Raw genomic sequence first — 19,321 nt, forward strand, 5'->3', positions numbered from 1 at the left:
TCTAATCTACTTGATCTCTGCTCAAAATGGTGGATAGTAATTCATCTCTTGGCTTGCCATGAAACTGCAATGGAGTTTATTGGCCTTCAATACCCTCAGTCATTGCTATTTGCTCATGGGATGTGAGTGTCACTGGCTGGGCCAGCATTTACTGCATACCTTTAGTTGCCTTTGAGAAGGTGGTACTGAAATTCCTTCTTGAACCAGTGCGATTCATTGGTGTAGGTGCACCGACAACGGGTTAGGAAGGGAGATCCAGGAGCTTGATCCAATGGGCCTGAAGGAATAGCAAAATTATGGCAAATTTCCAAGTCAGGATGGTGAGGGCTTGGAAGGGAGCTTGAACAGGAATGCACACATGGTAGTTTACCCTTGCATGTGCTGCCATTGTCATTCTAGATAGTAGTGGCTGTAAGTTTGGAAGGTGCCATCTAAGGAACTTTGGTGAATTTCTGCAGTGCATCTAGTTGAAAGTGAACGTTTGTGGATGTGGTAACTCTCCAACAGGCTGCTTTATTCTGGACAGAGTCAAGTTTCTTGAGTGCAGTTGAACCTGCACACCATTCAGGCAAGTGTATTCCATTACACTCCTGTCTTGTGTTTTGTAAATTATGGACAGGCTTTGAGGAGTTAGGTGAGTTACTCACTGCAAGATTCTTAGTTTCTAGCCTGTTCTTGTAGCCACGGTATTTTTATGGCTAGTCCAGTTCAGTTTCTTGTCAATAGCAATGCCCAGGATGTTGCTATTGGTAGATTCAGTGATAGTTATGCCATTGAATGACAAGGGACAATGGTTAGATTATCTTTTTGGAAGTATCATTGCTTAATATTTGTGTAGCTTGGATCCTGCTCCCACGAGGAGGTTGAACAGTTCATCAACTTTACTAACACCTTCCATCTCGACCTCAAATTCACCTGGACTGTCTCAGACTCCTCCCTCCCCTTCCTAGACCTTTCCATCTCTATCTCGGGCGACCGACTCAACACAGACATCTACAATAAACCGACTGACTCCCACAGCTACCTGGACTACACCTCCTCCCACCCTGCCCCCTGTAAAAACTCCATCCCATATTCCCAATTCCTTCGTCTCCGCCGCATCTGCTCCCAGAAGGACCAGTTCCAACACCGTACAGCCCAGATGGCCTCCTTCTTCAAGGACCGCAGATTCCCCCCAGTCGTGATCGACGATGCCCTCCACCACATCTCCTCCACTTCCCACTCCTCCACCCTCGAGCCCCGCTCCTCCAACCGCCACCAAAATAGAACCCCACTGGTTCTCACCTACCACCCCACCAACCTCCGTATACAACGTATCATCCGCCGTCATTTCTACCATCTCCAAACGGACCCCACCACCAGGGATATATTTCCCTCCCCTCCCCTATCAGCGTTCCGCAAAGACCACTCCCTTCGTGACTCCCTCATCAGGTCCACACCCCCCACCAACCCAACCTCCACTCCTGGCACCTTCCCCTGCAACCGCAGGAAGTGTAAAACTTGCGCCCACACCTCCTCCCTCACTTCCCTCCAAAGCCCCAAGGGATCCTTCCATATCCGCCACAAGTTCACCTGCACCTCCACACACACCATCTATTGCATCCGCTGCACCTGATGTGGCCTCCTCTATATTGGGGAGACGGGCCGCTTACTTGCGGAACGCTTCAGAGAACACCTCTGGGACGCCTGGACCAACCAACCCAACCACCCCGTGGCTCAACACTTTAACTCTCCCTCCCACTCCACCGAGGACATGCAGGTCCTTGGACTCCTCCATCGGCAGAACATAACAACACGACGGCTGGAGGAGGAGCGCCTCATCTTCCGCCTGGGAACCCTTCAACCACAAGGAATGAACTCAGATTTCTCCAGTTTCCTCATTTCCCCTCCCCCCACCTTGTCTCAGTCGGTTCCCTCAACTCAGCACCGCCCTCCTAACCTGCAATCTTCTTCCTGACCTCTCCGCCCCCACCCCACTCCGGCCTATCACCCTCACCTTGACCTCCTTCCACCTATCACATCCCCATCGCTCCTCCCCCAAGTCCCTCCTCCGTACCTTTTATCTTAGCCTGTCTGGTACACTCTCCTCATTCCTGATGAAGGGCTCTGGCCCGAAACGTCGAATTTCCTGTTCCTTGGATGCTACCTAACCTGCTGTGCTTTAACCAGCAACACATTTTCAACTGTCTCCAGCATCTGCAGACCTCACTTTTTACTCGATCACTTTCCACTAGTCAGTCTAAACCTGGATATTGTCCAGATCTTGCTGCATTTGGGCATGGACTGCTCCAGCATCTGAGGATTTGCAAACGATGCTCAACAATTGCAATTATCAATCAATGTCCCTACTTCTGACATTATAAAGGAGAGAAGATCATTGATGAAGCAGCTGAAGATGGTTGGGCCTAAGACACTACCCTGAGGAAATTCTGCAATGATGTCTTGGAACTGAGATGACTAACCTGCTACGAGCACAACCATCTTCTTTTGTGCCAGATATGATACCTGAAGTAAAATAATGAGAGCAAAGCTGCTGTTTATCCAGACTGTATGCAAAATTCTTTGCCTTTTCAATTTCTTTCTGTCATATTCTGAAATCACTAACTTGTACTCGTGTACGGTCTTAAAGGTATCTTTCTCCCTCTGAGCATCCAGATATGGAGTTGTCAATAGGGTATCAAACGGAGCCAAATATTTTGCTGCAAAATGTCCACCTGCTAATGTTGAAGAGTAGTTCTAGCACCAACCATGGGGCATTTGAATACATGTTCTGAGGATGCCAGTTAGCCCCTCAAGTCTGTTCTGCTATTTCATGAGATCTGGGTTAATCTATGGTGTAGCTTCATAGATCCACCTTTGTCTCATATTCTGAAATAACTTTGGATAATAAAAAATTATCAATTTCAGTTTTAATTGTAACAATTAATTTGGAATAATTTGCGAGGAAGTAAGTTCCAAACTTCTACCCCCTATTTTTGTGTTTGTGTTTCCTGGCCCTAATCCTAGAAGCTTCGAGAAGCAGAAGTTCTCCTCTATCCACTCTGTCTGTTTCCCTTTATTATTTGAAAAGTTTTGTCAAATCACCCCCTAACCTCATCAGTTCCAGGGAATACAACCTTTCTCGTAATCCCTCATAGAAATTTAACCCTAAAATCTAGGTATCATTCCGGTTACTCTATACTCCAAGGCCTATATATCTTTATTGAGATCTGTTGCCTGGCACTGATCACAATGACTGTAGGAATAGTTACACCAGGGTTTTGTATAGCTAAACCTTCTTGTATTCTAGTCCTCTCGATAGAAAGTTCAGCATTCCAATTGCCTTTTTATTTTGATGTGACATTACATTTCAATGAGATATAAAAACTGGTCCAAAGTTTGTTTAGGCTCCACCGGTTTGAGTTTACACCATTTAGAAATTCGAAAAGTGTGGTGCTGGAAAAGCACAGCTGATCAGACAGCATCCGAGGAGCAAGAGAGTTGACATTTCAAGAATGAACTCTTCCACGCCCTGATGAAGAGCTCATGCTTGAAATGTCGACTCTCCTGCTCCTCGGATGCTCCTGACCGGCTGTGCTTTTCCAGCACCACACTTTTCGACGCTCATCTTCAACATCTGCAGTCCTCACTTCCACCATTTAGAAATTACCCAGTTCTAGAGCTTTTAGGTGCAAAATGGATGACTTCCCTTTTGCCTACATCAACATCCAGTTTTGGGAAGAATTGTGGGCAGCATCGTGATTCCTGCTGGCGACTGGATCTCTTTATCAAGACGTGAAAACTTTTGCCATTTTACACAATAGCAGAAGTGAAATGCTCCTTTGCAGGTGGGGAAATGGGGAGGGAAAATTCCAAGGCTGGCCCACGCCACTGGCATTTTATCCTTGAATATTGATAGGGCAGCAACAGTGTGGAAACATTTCATTAGAATTAGATTTGAGGCGAATAATTAGTGAGTGAATGGAAGAAGTCAGACCGTTGCGGCCCACCTTTCCCAGGGGAGACAGTGACTTGGTGGTAATGTCACTGTACCAGTAATCCAGATACCTGGACTAATACTCAGGAGACAAAGTTCAAATAGTACCCTGGCAGCTCATGACTACTGCCCTTTAGAGAAGGAAGTCTGCCAATATTTCACATTCTGGCCCACACGTGACTTCAGAGTGTTAATTGCCCTCTGAATTGGCCAAGCAAGCCATTCAGTTTAAGAGGCTTTGTAGATGGGCAGTAAATGCTGTACTAGCCAGTGACACTAATATCCCATAAAACAAGGAGGAAAAAAGGAAATAGCTGCTTCAGACCCAAAGCAACTTCAAATGGAAAACCAGGCAGCTGAAGTTTTATCCCTCTCTACTCCTGGGAAACAGGGTTCATCCTGATCTGTTCTGGCTTAACTCATAGCACACTTGCCTCTATCCATCTTGGTTCAGAAAAAACACGAGGGCTTGAGTGCTTAAAAATCAAGGCCGACATATTAGTGTAATGCAAAGAGAATGCTGCGTTGTCAGAAGTGTTGCCTTTTGGATGTGATGATAAACCAAGACCCTACCTGCCTGTCCAGATAGATGTAAATGATCCCAGGCTACCATTTCCAAGAAGAGCAGGTGAATTGTTCACGGTGTCAATTCCTTGGTCAATATCTATTTCTTAAACAATATCTTGAAAAGGATCAGATTATGACTTGTTGGGCCAAAGCTCAGTTTCCACACTGTAAGGATTCTAAGATCTGATCATTGTCATACTGTTAAGCTTTTTCATTATAAACAAAATGCACACTACCGATGTTAGTCTATGATTTTGACTCAATCAGAGAAAAACATCCCTGAAGTATGTTCCCTGATTACCGGTATTTTGCATAGATAATTTCCACAAGCAGGTTTAAAAATATACCATATTCCAGGTGAATTATAAAACACTAACAAATGATTGACACACTTCCATCTTTGTAGTCTGGTGCTTTGATAGCATCACTGAAGATGTTATTGCAGATGCTAAAAAGCTGGGTTGTAAGACTGAATCTCTGATGTTGCTAACAAGTAGAAATGCATGACTTTTCTCTGCAAAGGTAATTGATCTCAACATTATAAGGAAAGGTTGGATAGGCTGGGACTTCTTCCCTGGAGCACAGAAGACTGAGAGGTGACCTTAAAGAGATTTATAAAATCATTGGGGTACATAGATATAGAGAATGGCCAAGGTCTTTTTTCCCAGTGTAGAGGACATAGGTTTAAGATGCAAGGGGAAAGATTTAAAAGTGACCCGAGGGCAAGTTTTTCACACAGAGAGTGATGATTATACAGAGCGAGCTGCCAGAGGAAGTGGTAGAGGCAAGCACAATTGCAACATTTAAAAGATACATGAATAGGAAAGTTTAGAGCTATATGAGCCAAATGCAAGCAAAATGAACTAGTTCAGTTTAGGAAGCGAGTTGGGCAAAAAAACCTGTTTCCATGCTGAATGACTCTATTAAAAACAATATTAGCCTCTTTCCATAAACCAGTTATCTTTTCTTTATTTTGGTCTTGATTTGAAGCAGATGGTTTTATAGTTCCCATCAAACAAACATCAAGCTGCACTGCTCTGCAAACTTGATATTGTGTGCAGCTGTTGATCTGCATTACATTTTGACTGCCCACAATCTGTGGGTTTGCTGTTTGTGACACCAGATGGCATATGGATGGAGAAGCAAACTAAGAGTTGGGAGCATGTATCTGTTTTGTACTTGTCAAGTTGGAGTTGCTGGCTCTGCATCATGTGCTTCCAGCTCAAATGGAACAAGGTTGAGGTAGTGTCTCTCCCCTCAATGAAGTGTCTCAGCCGTAACCGCAGAGAATCTCCAACTATGGCATTTTCCTTTAAATTAGACAAGTTTCTTGACAAATCTTCTTTAATGCTGATCAAAGTAAGGGAAGCTCCTTTTCAGCAGTCTGAGCTGAATTTAAATTCAAGTCTCAGAAATACATGGTCTTGTCTAACCAACATGGACTCCTCTGTAGCCATTACTTTTAGCATATGCAACAGCAGTTAGCATTTATATAGCCTCTTTTAAGTTAATAAAATGTTCCAAGATACTTCACAAGAATATTTATCAAACAAAAATTTACACCAAGCCACACAGGAAGGCATTAGGATAGATGACCAAAAACATGTTTAAACAGATTTTAAGGCATGTCTTAATGGAAGTGAGAAAGTCAGAGCTCTTTAGGTGAAGAGCTCGGGATCCAGTCGAATGATGCATGGACTTCCATGGTGGGTTAATTAATGCTGGGGTTCTATGAGTCACCTTCTGTTTGCCTTTTAGTAACTTAATAATAAGTCATGTATGTGATTTAAATGTGAAATCAGGTGAGGCTGTGTTTGGCTTTCGGGTTGAATAATTGTCCACTCACATGATGTGGTTTCTTGAGTTAGTGTAGGAGGTGAGAAAATTGTTAAAAATATGTATCAGGCAGGTACTTACAGTATTCATTTTTGTCAGCCTGTTGTTAACACTTTGGTCTCCTAAACATGTTGGTTCTGAATAGACAATAGTTTCATGGATATTGGCTGATAGTGAAGAACGCATTTGATATGGTTTCCTTTATTGATCAGAGCTTGGGAGTTGGGAGGTCATGTTGCAGCTATATGGGGCATTGGTTAGGCCACTTTTGGAATATTGCGTGCAACTCTGCTCTCTCTCCTATAGAAAAGATGTTGTGAAACGTGAAAGGGGTCAGAAAAGATTTACAAAATGTTGCCAGTGTTGGAGGGTTTGAGCTGTAGGGAGAGGCTGAACAGGCTGGGGCTGTTTTCCCTGGAGAGCCAGAGGCTGAGGGGTGACCTTATAGAGGTTCATAAAATCATGAGGGGCATGGATAGACTAAAAGAAAATTTCTTTTCCCTGGGGTGGGGGAATCCAGAACTAGAGGGCATAGGTTCAGGGTGAGAGCGGAAAGATTTAAAAGGGACCTAAGAGGCAACTTTTTCATGCAGAGGGTGGTGCGTGTATGGAATGAGTTGAAGGAGGAAGTGGTGGAGGCTGGTACAATTACAACTTTTAAAAGGCATCTGGATGGGTTAAGTGAATGGGAAGGGTGTAGAGGGATATGGGCCAAATGCTGGCAAATGGACAAGATTAATTTTGAATGTCTGGTCGGCATGGACAAATTGGATCAAAGGCTCTGTTTCCATGCTATATATCTCTATTGCTGTTATCTGTCATAGATTAAGGAACAATCGCTAGTCTTATATTCTTCGGTGCCAAAGTGCATGTTAAGCTTATACTTGGTGTATAAATTGACACCGCATTTTTCATCGGATAAGTGCATGTTAGCGTCATACTTGCATGAGAAGTTGGCCTTAATTTTTAAGCTCAGGCATACATGTTTGGGATTTTATACAGTTTATAAATCAGCAACAAGATCAAACAGGATGTTATCAAGTTGATGTTTGGGAATTTAGGACTCGCGCACACAGAGCAGAGCAGTTATAGTTGACCAGTAAACAGAAGGGATTCTCTGGCAAGAATAATTTATACAAAGTTGATTTAAAACTGTAAGTCATAACATTGGCAAATATCTGTGCTACAATGAGGAAACTCCATGTTACTGAAAAACTAGTGTGAGAATGGAAGAGGGAATCTGCCTGAAGAAGATGCCCTGGACAAATGTGCCATAAAAGCAGGGACCAGCCATTAGCTTGGTGTTGAGAAGCTTGCATTCAAACAACAATTTGGAAGTCATCAGAATAGTTATAGTGTCACCAAAGATACATTGTGCACGTACATACTTAAGTGAACCAAATCAAACCCTGTATCCAGTCAAGTTTTCCGGGCAACAGCGAGTTGGTGTAGCTACTTTATAGGAGAAAAATATCTAATATTGCAGCAGAAGACCCAGGATTTCTGAGAGATATTTCCAGCGATTCATCATCAGACAGTGGCAAAAACACACATGCCCATTACTTCACATTGTCAACATTGTCCTTATTAAGTTTGATATGCTGAGCAGCTGAATGTGCAGGTAGTGAAAAATCCAATTCAGTAGTTGGACAGGAAGCTGATTAGCTGTGGAGGATTGATTCTGAAATTGAAAACACCAAATTTTGTTCAGAGTGGGATCCTTACGGTGATGCTGTAGCCAAAGTGACTCAGGGTTAATTCAATGAGCTCTGTGTTGGAGCAAAAAATTATAAATGTGTTTTTTAAGCCATTAAGTTGTACTTCAAATTACCCTAGGATTATTTCATGAAATAGAACATGACATGTTGACCTAATTTGAATTGGACCAATGTTATAATATTTTTCTATGTTTTAAAATAGTGACCACCTACACAAATATCAGCAGTTCACATATTATACTCAGTATTTAATTCAATTTCTGTTTTTAGAAAGCTTCTTCAAAGGTCTAATATACACAGTGATCCAGAGTGTGTTAATATGATTCTGAGACTCCCTTACCAGTCCTCATTGAAACATTTGATTTGTATTTGTAAGTGTAGAATGGGATGTGTGAGGTAGACTAAAAATCACTTGTGCAATCTTCATTCACTGCTGTTAACCTTTTTCTCCACAGAACCACCTCCTATTGTGGAAACACCTCAAAACGTCACAGCATTCCCTGGGGATCAGGTAGTCCTGACGTGCAAAGTTTTTGGAAGCATCCGATATAATATTACTTGGATGCGAGATGGAACTGAGCTTCAGGATGACAATGAGTACATCACCCCCTTGAGAAACTCGTCATTGGCATTTTGGAATGTGCAGTCAGAGAATGCTGGGCGCTATGAATGTGTGGCAGTCAATATGCAGGGATCAAGTCAAGCCTCTGTGTGGCTCTTTATCCCTGGTAAGAGTGAATTCTGATAGAGTCTGTATTCAGTTGTGTAAAATGGATCTGATTTATTTTCTCTGCTTTCTGAAAGCTACTAAGCAAATTGGGTGATTCTGGACATTTGGCATTGTAACTTCAACTAAAAGGTTTGTAGAATTCTTACTTTGCGAAAAGAGGAAATTTTGAGGAAGCCTGATTTGCAGTTTCAGGATTATTATTGGTAGAATAATTCAAGTAAATTGTACAATGTAACAGGTTAAAAATAAAGAATTATGAAGTAGGAAGGAACATTGGGCAGAAGAGTAACTTTAATTAAAAAAGAATAATTTGGTGCAGTAAACCACCAGAAAAAGCTACGGATAAATGTTTGAGATTGTGATAAATGTGTTGACAGGTTGTGGGATCAGCTTGAAACCTTAACTGGATCTAAACACTCTTTTGTCCTTTTTGTTTTTGGTTTAAGAGCGAGTATTTTCTTTCTTTCATCTCCACGATGTTCAACGTTCCACAGAAAGTTGCTCTCGCCATATCCTGAGATCCATACTCCGTGCCGTGCATCGTCACATGCACACTCTCCACCTCTCCAACAGCATGACTCAGGGCTGCACCACTCCACCGTTCAACTTCATCCTCCGACTCATTTCCTTTCCTTTCAGGTATCAGAGCACACAAGATGCAACAACTTAGATATCCATTGCCCTCTGGAATCTTTGTCCCCTACCCTTCTCTCTAACTCCATCACCTCCCCTAACCCTACCTCCTGTTACATATTCACCATGCCTCCTGAACATTCTGTACTCAGCAAAGGTCTCAGTTTTATCCTTCAGCGTCCCCACTTTAATGAATTTTGGGCATGACATTACATCGAATTCTCCTTTGATTGTCTTCACCTCAATGCCCATTTCTTTTGATAGGAGTCCTCTCCCCACAACTTCACCCAGCTCCAACATTCTCCCTCTACCTGGACCCCTTCCTTTGTCCATCTACATGCATTCGACCTGTTCATTGAGAACTGTTGACCTGACATTGGTTACCTCAATTTCTCTGTGCCCCTCACCCATTCCAACCTATGTCCCTCCGAACTGACTGCACGGTGTGTGCTCAGACCCAACCGTGACTTTGTTATTAAGACTGCTGATAAGGGTGGTGCCATTGTGGTCTGGCATACTAACTGCTACATTGCAGAGGCTGAGCACCAACTCTCAGGTACCTCGTCCTATCTCCCCCTGGGCCATGACCCCACCATAGAATATCAAGACATTGTACTAACTACCGTCACTAACTTAATTTCATTTGGTGATCTCCCTCCCGACTGCCTCCAAGCTGATAGCATCCCAACGCCACACAGCTTGCTTCTACCACCTTCTGAAAATCCACAAAATAGGACTGCCCGGGCAGACCCACTGTTTCTGCCTGTTCCTGCTCCACAGAACTCCTCTTCCTACCTTGGCTCATGCTTTCCTTCCTCGTTCAGTCCCTGCCCCCTTACATCCACAGTTCTTCTGCTTTACGCCAGTTTTGGAATCTCCAGTGTGCAGGCTGCAGTGCCTCCCCTTCACTATGGACGTGCAATCTCTCTACATGTCCATCCCCCACCAGGATGGTCTCTGGGCTCTCCGCTTTTCCCTGAAACAAAGTCTGAACTATCCTCACCCACCATCACCCTCCACCGGGTCGAGTTTGTCCTCACCATGAACAATTTTTTAAACTCCTCTCATTTTCTTATAGAACATAGAAAAGTACAGCATAGAACAGGCTCTTTGGCCCTTGATGTTGTGCCGAGGTTTGGTCCTAATGTAAAATATAATAACTTAACCTACGCACCCCTCAACTCGCTGCTATCCATGTGCATGTCCAGCAGTTGCTTAAATGTCCTCAATGACTCTGCTTCCACCACCACAGCTGGCAATGCATCAGTGGGGGAAGGGGGCTTCAACAGTTTCCTCATTTCCCCTTCCTTGGTGAAAACTGGAAGCAAAAAACTCATTTAGGACTTCCCCAACCTGCTCAGACTCCACGCACAAGTTTCCTCCACTATCCCTGATTGGCCCCACCTTCTCCCTGATCATTCTCTTATTCCTCACATATGAGTAAAATGCCTTTGGGTTCTTCCTAATTCTTCTTGCCAAGCCTTTTTCATGCCCCCTCCTGGCCCTCCTCAGTCCACTTCTGAGCTCCTTTCTACCAAGTCTGTATTCCTCTAAAGCCATGCTAGATCCTTGCTTCCTCCACCTTATGTAAGCTGTCTTCTTCCTTTTGACAAGAAGCTCCTCTGTTCAGGTCAGCGAGGTGGCCATGAGTACTTGGCCCTAGTTATGCTGTATCTCTGTGGGCTATATGAAACATTCCTTGTTCCAGTCCTATTCAAGTCCCCTTCTACGACTCTTTCTACAATATGTCAATGATATTATTGGTGTTGCTTTCCTCACTCTTCCAGAATTGGAAAGGTTTATCATTTCGCTTCCAATTTCCACCCTGCCTTCACTTTCACCTGGTCTATCTCTGACTCACATCCCTTTCTCAAAATCTCTGTTTCTATTTCTGAGGATAGACTGGCCACTAATATCTGCTATAAACTCACTGATTCCCACAGTTATCTAGACTATACATTCTCGCACCTCGCTTTCTGTAAAGACTCTTTTGTTCTGAGGAGCCAACTTCGACAAGGGAGTCTCCAAAATTTCCACCTTCTTCCTCAACCAAAGACGTCTCAGCACCATCGTTGACACTGCCCTCAATCGGGTCCAACCCATCTCCTGCACTTCAGTCCTCACTTCCTTCTTCCCCCCCCATAACAGTGATAGGGTACCTCTTGTCCTTAGCTACCATCCCACCAGCACTCACATCCAGAAAATCATTAGCCATCATTTGATTAGATTACTTACAATGTGGAAACAGGCCCTTTGGCCCAACAAGTCCACATCGACCCGCTGAAGCGCAACCCACCCATACCCCTACATTTACTCCTTATCTAACACTACGGGCAATTTAGCATGGCCAATTCACCTGACCCGCACATCTTTGGACTGTGGGAGGAAACCGGAGCACCCGGAGGAAACCCACGCAAACACGGGGAGAACGTGCAAACTCCACACAGTCAGTCGCCTGAGGCGGGAATTGAACTAGGGTCTCTGGCGCTTTGAGGCAGCAGTGCTAACCGCTGTGACACCGTGTCGCCCACCATTTCTGCCACTGGCAGTGAGATACCACCATGAACACATATTCTTCTTCTCCCTTGACCACCTTCCACATGGACCGTTCCCTCCAGGACACCCTGGTCCATTCTTCCTTCACTCCCAACAGCCCCCATGCAGCCCCATGGCACCTTCCCCTGCAATCACAGAAGGTGTAACACTTGTCCATTTACATCCTTCCTCCTCAGCATCCAAGGGACCATACGTATGTTGTTGGTGGAGCAGTGCTCTATCTGGTCACAATCCACAATCCCCACAATCTGGTCTACTGCATTCACTGCTCATAATGTGGTCTGTTCTACATTGAGGAAACTAAGTATAGACTGGTGACCACTTCACAGAACACCTACGCTCTGCTGCCAAAATCACCTTGAGCTTCCAGTTGTCTGTCACTTTAACACACCATCCTGTTCCCTGACTAATACAGAGGAGCCCCAATTATCTGAAGGACACAGGTGGGCAGTATTTCGTTCAAATAATTGAATTTCGGATAAGCGAATACAGATAACATAGGTTAGCCGAGCTTCGGGAACTTGCAATCTTGCCAGATAATCCATTGTTCAGATAATCGAATGCTGGATAATTGAGGTTCCTCTGTATCTCTGTCTCAGGCTTGCTCCAGCTCAGCTCAGTGTAAACTGGAAGAACAACACTTCATTTTCTACTTGGCAATTCTGGACTCAATATTGAGTTCCATAACTTTAGGGCTTGAACCCTTCTCTGTCCTAGCCCCTGCCCCCACACATCAGGCCTTTTCATCACGTAATCTGTTAGTACACACAACCCATTGTTGGCCACTAACAATCTCCATTAACAGCTATTTACCCTACTAGCCAGATCGACAACCACTCCTTTGTCTGTCCAACAGTTTTTCTCTCTTTGGGCAGTATCCCCATCTATTGTTTACTCTTTACTCCCTCCCCCAACCCCAATCTGTTCTGCATATAAACAGACATTTTCCCAGCTACCATCAGTTCTGAGGAAGAGTCACTGGATCCAAAATCTGTGATTTCTCTTCACAGATGCTGCCAGACTTGCTGATCTTCTCCAATAATTTCTGTTTGAGATTCTGATTTACAGCATCCGCAGTTCTTTCAGCTCTTATATTTTTTCACTTCTTGAGTTGTGCCATAATTTACTGAAAAGTTAACATCTGTAATGTTAAGCAACCATTCATGTCATCTTAGTTTAAATATCCTCAAAGGCACAAGGAGGCACAATACCTTTCCCTAGAACATAGGGCAACGTTTCACATTGGACTCATGGTATTGAACTGCTGAAATTAACCAAAGGTGAAATGAATGGGAAACAAAACCAAACCATGGAGGTGTTGTAAATCTGAAATACAAACATTAAATGTTGTAACGTTTTCTAATGACAGGCCACAGACCTGAAATGCTAACTCTTTTCCTTTCTCCACAGATGCTGCCTGACCTGTTGAGTGTTTTTCAGCATTTTATGCTTTTATTTTACAGAATAAAACAACATCGTAATCCTCAGAATCATTTCATGTTTGTTTGCAGATTCCCCACATGTTACTGTCATTCCCAGCTCACAGAACTTTCTGAGGGCAATGGAGGTCCAAATACACTGCACTGTCACTGGTTACCCTGATCCTGAAGTTGTCTGGATTCATAAGGATACTCTTGTAACAAATAATGATAGGTAATGAACAACTATTCATTAAAGTACTGTTGTGCTGTTAATGCATGGGTGGGTGGAGATTATATTGTGGTTGTGTGCCTCTCACAGGAGTGTACTAATAGATTAAACTCAACAACTGCTACCAAACAACATCCCCAATGTGTTGGACCTGAATGGGAGATCCAACGTTCACGGCTTGGACTCTGATGGTGTGATCAACAGCAGAAGTGTAATAATTGATATAGAGTCATAGAGATGTACAGCATGGAGACAGACCCTTCAGTCCAACTCATCCATGCCGACCAGATATCCTTAATGAGTCTAGTCCCATTTGCCAGCATTTGGCACACATCCCTCTAAACCCTCCCTATTCTATTTAAAAATGGAGGTAGACAAAAGATAGGGAATTATAGACTGGTTAGCTTAATTTAGCTTAATTTAGCTTCCCAAGTGGGGAGGATGCTTGAGTCTATTATCAAGGAAGAAATAGCAAGGCATCTAGAGAGAAATTATCCATTGGGCAGACACAGCATGGGTTCATGAAGGGTAGGTCATGCTTAACTAATCTTTTGGAATTCTATGAAGACATTATGAGTAAAGTGGACAACGGGCACCCAGTAGATGTGGTGTACTTAGATTTTCAAAAGGCCTTTGACAAGGTGCTGTGCAAGGGGTTGCTGCATAAGGTAAAGGTGCATGACTTTACAGGTAAAGTATTAGCACAGATAGAAGATTGGTTGACTAACACGAAGTAAGGAGTGGAGATAAATGAGTGCTATTCTGGTTGGGAATCAGTAACTAGTGGTAACTGCCTCAGGGTTCAGTGTTGGGACTGCAATTATTCACATTTTACATAGATGATTTTGAGTTAGGGACCACGTATAGTGTGTCAAAGTTTGCAGATGGCACTAAGATGAATGTTAGAGCAAAGTGTGCAGAGGACTGTGAAACTTTGCAGAGGAACATGGATACTTTAAGTGAGTGAGCAAAGGTCTGGCTGATGGAATACAGTGTTAATAAATGTGAAGTCATCTGTTTTGGTAGGAGTCGCAGTAAAAAGGACTATTACTTGAATGGTAAAAAGTTGCAGCACGCTGCTATACAGGGGGACCTGGATGTCCTTGTGCATGAATTGCAGAGGGTCGGTCTGCAGGTACAACAGGTAATAAGGGAGGCAAATGGAATTTTGTCCTTCATTACTAAAGGGTTTGAGTTTAAAAGCAGAGAGGTTATGTTACAGCTTTACAAGGTGCTGGTGAGGCCATGTCGGGGTATTGTGTACAGTTTTGATCTCCTTACTTGAGAAAGGATGTATTGGCGCTGGAGGGGTACAGAAGTGTTTCAGACGGTTGATTCCAGAGTTGAAGTGGTTGGCCTATGAGGAAAGATTGTGTACACTGGGATTATATTCATTAGAATTTAGAAGAATGGTGAGGGGGGGGGGGGGAGATCTCATAAAAACATAAATTTGAGGGGAATAGATAAGATAGCAGTAGCGAGGATGTTTTCATTGGCAGGTGAAATGAGGACAAGACGGCATAGCCTCAAACTTAGGGGAGCAGATTTAGGACTGAATTGAGAAAGTACGTCTTCACCGAGAGGGTTATACATCTGTGGAATTCCCTGCCAAGTGAAGTAGTTGACACTACTTCAGTCAACGTTTTTAAAGCTAAGATCAATTTTTTTTGAACAATAAAGGAATTAAGGGATACAGTGAGAGCACGGGTAAGTGGAGCTGAGACCATGAAAAGATCAGCCATGATCTTATCGAATGGCAGAGCAGGCTCGAAGGGGCAGATGGCCTACTTCCTGCTCCTCGTTCTAATGTTCTTATGTATTCATATACCCATCCAGATTCCTTTTAAATCTTGTAAATTGTACCAGCCTCCACCACTTCGTCTGGCAGCTCATTCCATACACGTACCACCCTCTGTGTGAAAATGTTGCCCCTTAGGTCCCTTTTATATCTTTCCCCTCTCACCCTAAACCTATGCCCTCTAGTTCTGGACTCCCCAACCCCAGGGAAAAGACCTTGTCTACTCACCCACACATGTCCCTAATGCTTTTATAAACCTCTAACGTCACACCTCAGCTTCCATTGCTCCAAGGAAAACAGCCCCATCCTATTCAGCCTCTCCCAATAGCTCAAACCCTCCAACTCTGGCAACATCTTTGTAGATCTTTGCTTCACCCTTTCAAGTTTCACAACATTCTTCCTAAAGCAGGGAGATCAGAATTGCACTCAATGTCCTGTACAGCCGCAACATGATCTCCCAAATGCTATCCTCAATGCTTTGACCAATAGAGGAAAGCATACCAAATGCCTCTTCACTATCCTACCTGTCTGTGTCTCCACTTTCAAGGAAGTATGAACTCCACGGTCTCTTTGTTCAGCAACACTCCCCAGGACATTACCATGAAGTGAATACATCCTGCCCTGATTTGTCTTTCAAAAATGCAGCATCTCGCATCTAAATTAAACTTCATCTTGACTAGGAAGAGTTACATTGTACTGTTTGCTAAAGTAACTCAATTAGATGCGCACCTTTACATTTCTCTGTAGGCCTCCAGTTTTTTTTTCCACTCATAATTATTCACTTTGCTTTGAAAGCCACAATTGAGCCTGCTTGCACCACACTCTCAGACAGTGCATTCCAGATCCTAATCACATGTTATGTAAAAATATTTTCTTTCATGTTGCCTTTTGCCATTTACTTTAAATCATCGTTAATGAATTCAATTTTTGAGTTTCTGTACTTGCTGTTCACATTACTTGGAACTTGAGTTAGATTAATTTACTGTTTATGAACCTGAATGTGCATAAATACTTTGCTGTGTTACCTAATAAAGTAAGAGTAAAGTTACCACAGTCCCAAAGGATGATAAGGCTGTTCACTCTAATGAGAAACCTGATTAGGGGTGATTAACCTGGGAGCCACTATGCCTCAAGCGTTGGGAGAGGTTGAGAAGGAAAATCCCTCATAGTAACCTCAACTGGTGCAGGAATTGAACCCTCACTGTTGGCATTGCTTTTCATTGCAAGCCAGCTATACAGTCAACTGTGTTAACCCGTACTGCATTGCAAGCCAGTTATACAGCCAACAGTGCTAACCTGTACTACCACAACAGCAGTTGTGAATATACTTGAGTAACTTGTTGGTTATGAGATATTCTAGAATGTTCCAAGGATGTGAAAAATTATTTATAAATGACAGGTCCTTCGGTGAAAACTTGCAATGTTGATTTTGGTTCACAGTGGTTTGTAAACTGCCATCCTTCATTGTGGATGCCATTGACATTTTGGTAGGGTGAGCATGTTTTTACCCTGAGGCATCTTCAAGGTTTCACATGGGTTTATAGAGGTTTTTAAAATCATGAGTGACATTGATAGAGTAAATAGACAAGGTCTTTTCTGTGGGGTGGGGGAGTCCAGAAGTAGTGGGCATAGGTTTATGGTGAGAGGGAAAAGATTTAAAAGGGACCTAAGGGCAACTTTTTCATACAGGGTGGTGTGTGTATGGAATGAGCTGTCAGAGGAAGTGGTGGAGGCTGATACAATTACAAGATTTAAAAGGAATCTGGATGGTATAGGAAAGGTTTAGAGGGGTTATGGGTCAAGTGCTGGCAAATGAGACTAGATTAATTTCAGATATCTGTTCGGCATAAATGAGTTGGACCAAAGGGTCTATTTCTGTGCTGTATATCTCTATGAATCTAAGTATTTTTGCAAGGATTGTGAAGGTTTGTAGCTCAGGTTGAGGTTTAGGGTGTAGGTTTGCTCGCTGAGCTGTAGGTTTGATATCCAGACGTTTCATTATCTGGCTAGGTAACATCATCAGTGGTGACCTCCAAGTGAAACGAAGCTGTTGTCTCCTGCTTTCTATTTATATGGTTGGCCTGGATGGGGTTCCTGTGGTTTGTGGTGATGTCATTTCCTGTTTATTTTCTGAGGGGTTGATAAATGGTATCTATGTATTTGTTTATGGCGTTGTGGTTGGAGTGCCAGGCCTCTAGGAATTCTCTGGCATGTCTTTGCTTAACCTGTTCCAGGATAGATGTGTTGTCCCAGTCAAAATGGTGGTTTTTTTTCATCCGTGTGTAGGGCTATGAGGGAGAGGGGGTCGTGCCTTTTAGTGGTTAGTTGGTGTTCATGTATCTTGGTGGCTAACTTTCTTCCTGTTTGTCCTACGTAGTGTTTGTGGTAGTCCTTGCATGGAATTTTATAGATGACGTTGGTTTTGTTCATGGGTTGTACTGGGTCTTTTAAGTTTGAAAGTTTTTGTTTGAGAGTGTTAGTGTTAGCCGCAAAAAGACACGACCCTCTCTCCCTCATAGCCCTACACACGGAGGAAAAAACCCACCATTTTGACTGGGACAACACATCTATCCTGGGACAGGCTAAGCAAAGACATGCCAGAGAATTCCTAGAGGCCTGGCATTCCAACCACAACACCAGAAACAAACGCATAGATCTAGATGCCATCTATCAACCCCTCAGAAAATGAACAGGAAATGACATCACCACAAACCCAGGAACCCCATCCTGGAGAAAGATATAAATAGAAAGCAGGAGACAACAGCTTCGCTTCACTTGGAGGTCGCCAATGATGATGTTACCTAGCCAGGTAATGAAACATCTGGATATCAAACCTACAGCTCAGCGAGCAAACCTACACCCTAAATCTAAGTATTGAATTTTGCTTATAGGTGGTTCTGGAATGCAAGACAGTTGTTTTTTTAAAGTCTGCAATAATGAACCAGCATTGACAAAGGAGTTACCCAGTGTTTTCTGCATTCTGTAGAGTTGATACTGACTTTCCAATATCAGTACCATCAGATTATTAATGATGGGTTAAAATGGGATTGGTACATTTAGGAACTGGATCTGGAGTCAGTCCTGCAGTCCCTCAAGCCATGTCAGCTATTTAATAAAATCATATCTGTTCTGCTATCTTAATTCCACTTTCCAGCCCATCTATTAAAGCTACTTCCATAGGGACCAGTCTTGGGCAGTCAAAGTATCTGTCCATTTTTAGTGACTGCAGATGCTGGAGATCAGAGCTGAAAAATGTATTGCTGGAAAAGCGCAGCAGGTCAGGCAGCATCCAAGGAGCAGGAGAATCGACGTTTCGGGCATAAGCCCTTCTTCAGGAATGGCTGGTCTATGATCAATGAATGGCTTTCTGAAGAAGGGTTTATGCCCGAAACGTCGATTCTCCTGCTCCTCGGATGCTGCCTGACTTGCTGCGCTTTTCCAGCAACACATTTTTCAGCATTTTTAGTGATAGGCAATTTCAACATGAAAATTGGAGTCCAATGATGTACAAGCAATGGCCATCTTCAACAAGAGAGATTCTTCCCACCACTGCTGTCGTACCATGCAGAATGCTGAAATGTCAACATCCTCTGTAGGTGACCATTAACCAGAAACTGAATTGGATCAGTCATATAAATACAATGGCTACAAATGTAGGTCTAAGGTTGGAAATTCTCTAAAAGTCTTAACTACCGCCAGCAAGGCACAAGTTACAGGTGTGATGGGATAATTTCCACATCCTTGGCTAAATGCAGTTCAAATGACAGTCAAAAAACTTAAGAACATCCAGGACAAACCAGCCTGCTTGATTGGCAATCTATCTTTCCACCGCATTAATGATTTCCTCCCTGTGTAAC

The 19,321-nt window shown here is 43.2% G+C and overlaps 1 protein-coding gene across 1 annotated transcript in view; it reads left to right on the top strand.

Moving 5' to 3' along the window:
• LOC132825764 (hemicentin-1-like) overlaps positions 1–19,321 on the top strand; it is a 436,368-nt gene that overhangs the window by 110,785 nt on the left and 306,262 nt on the right. Inside the window, exons 12-13 of the mRNA XM_060841228.1 lie at positions 8,553–8,825; positions 13,528–13,669. Coding sequence (XP_060697211.1) covers positions 8,553–8,825; positions 13,528–13,669 — 415 coding nt within the window. The remainder of the gene's footprint in view (positions 1–8,552; positions 8,826–13,527; positions 13,670–19,321) is intronic.

Source organism: Hemiscyllium ocellatum, chromosome 21 (genome assembly GCF_020745735.1).
Source record: "Hemiscyllium ocellatum isolate sHemOce1 chromosome 21, sHemOce1.pat.X.cur, whole genome shotgun sequence".
Classification (NCBI taxonomy): domain Eukaryota; kingdom Metazoa; phylum Chordata; class Chondrichthyes; order Orectolobiformes; family Hemiscylliidae; genus Hemiscyllium; species Hemiscyllium ocellatum.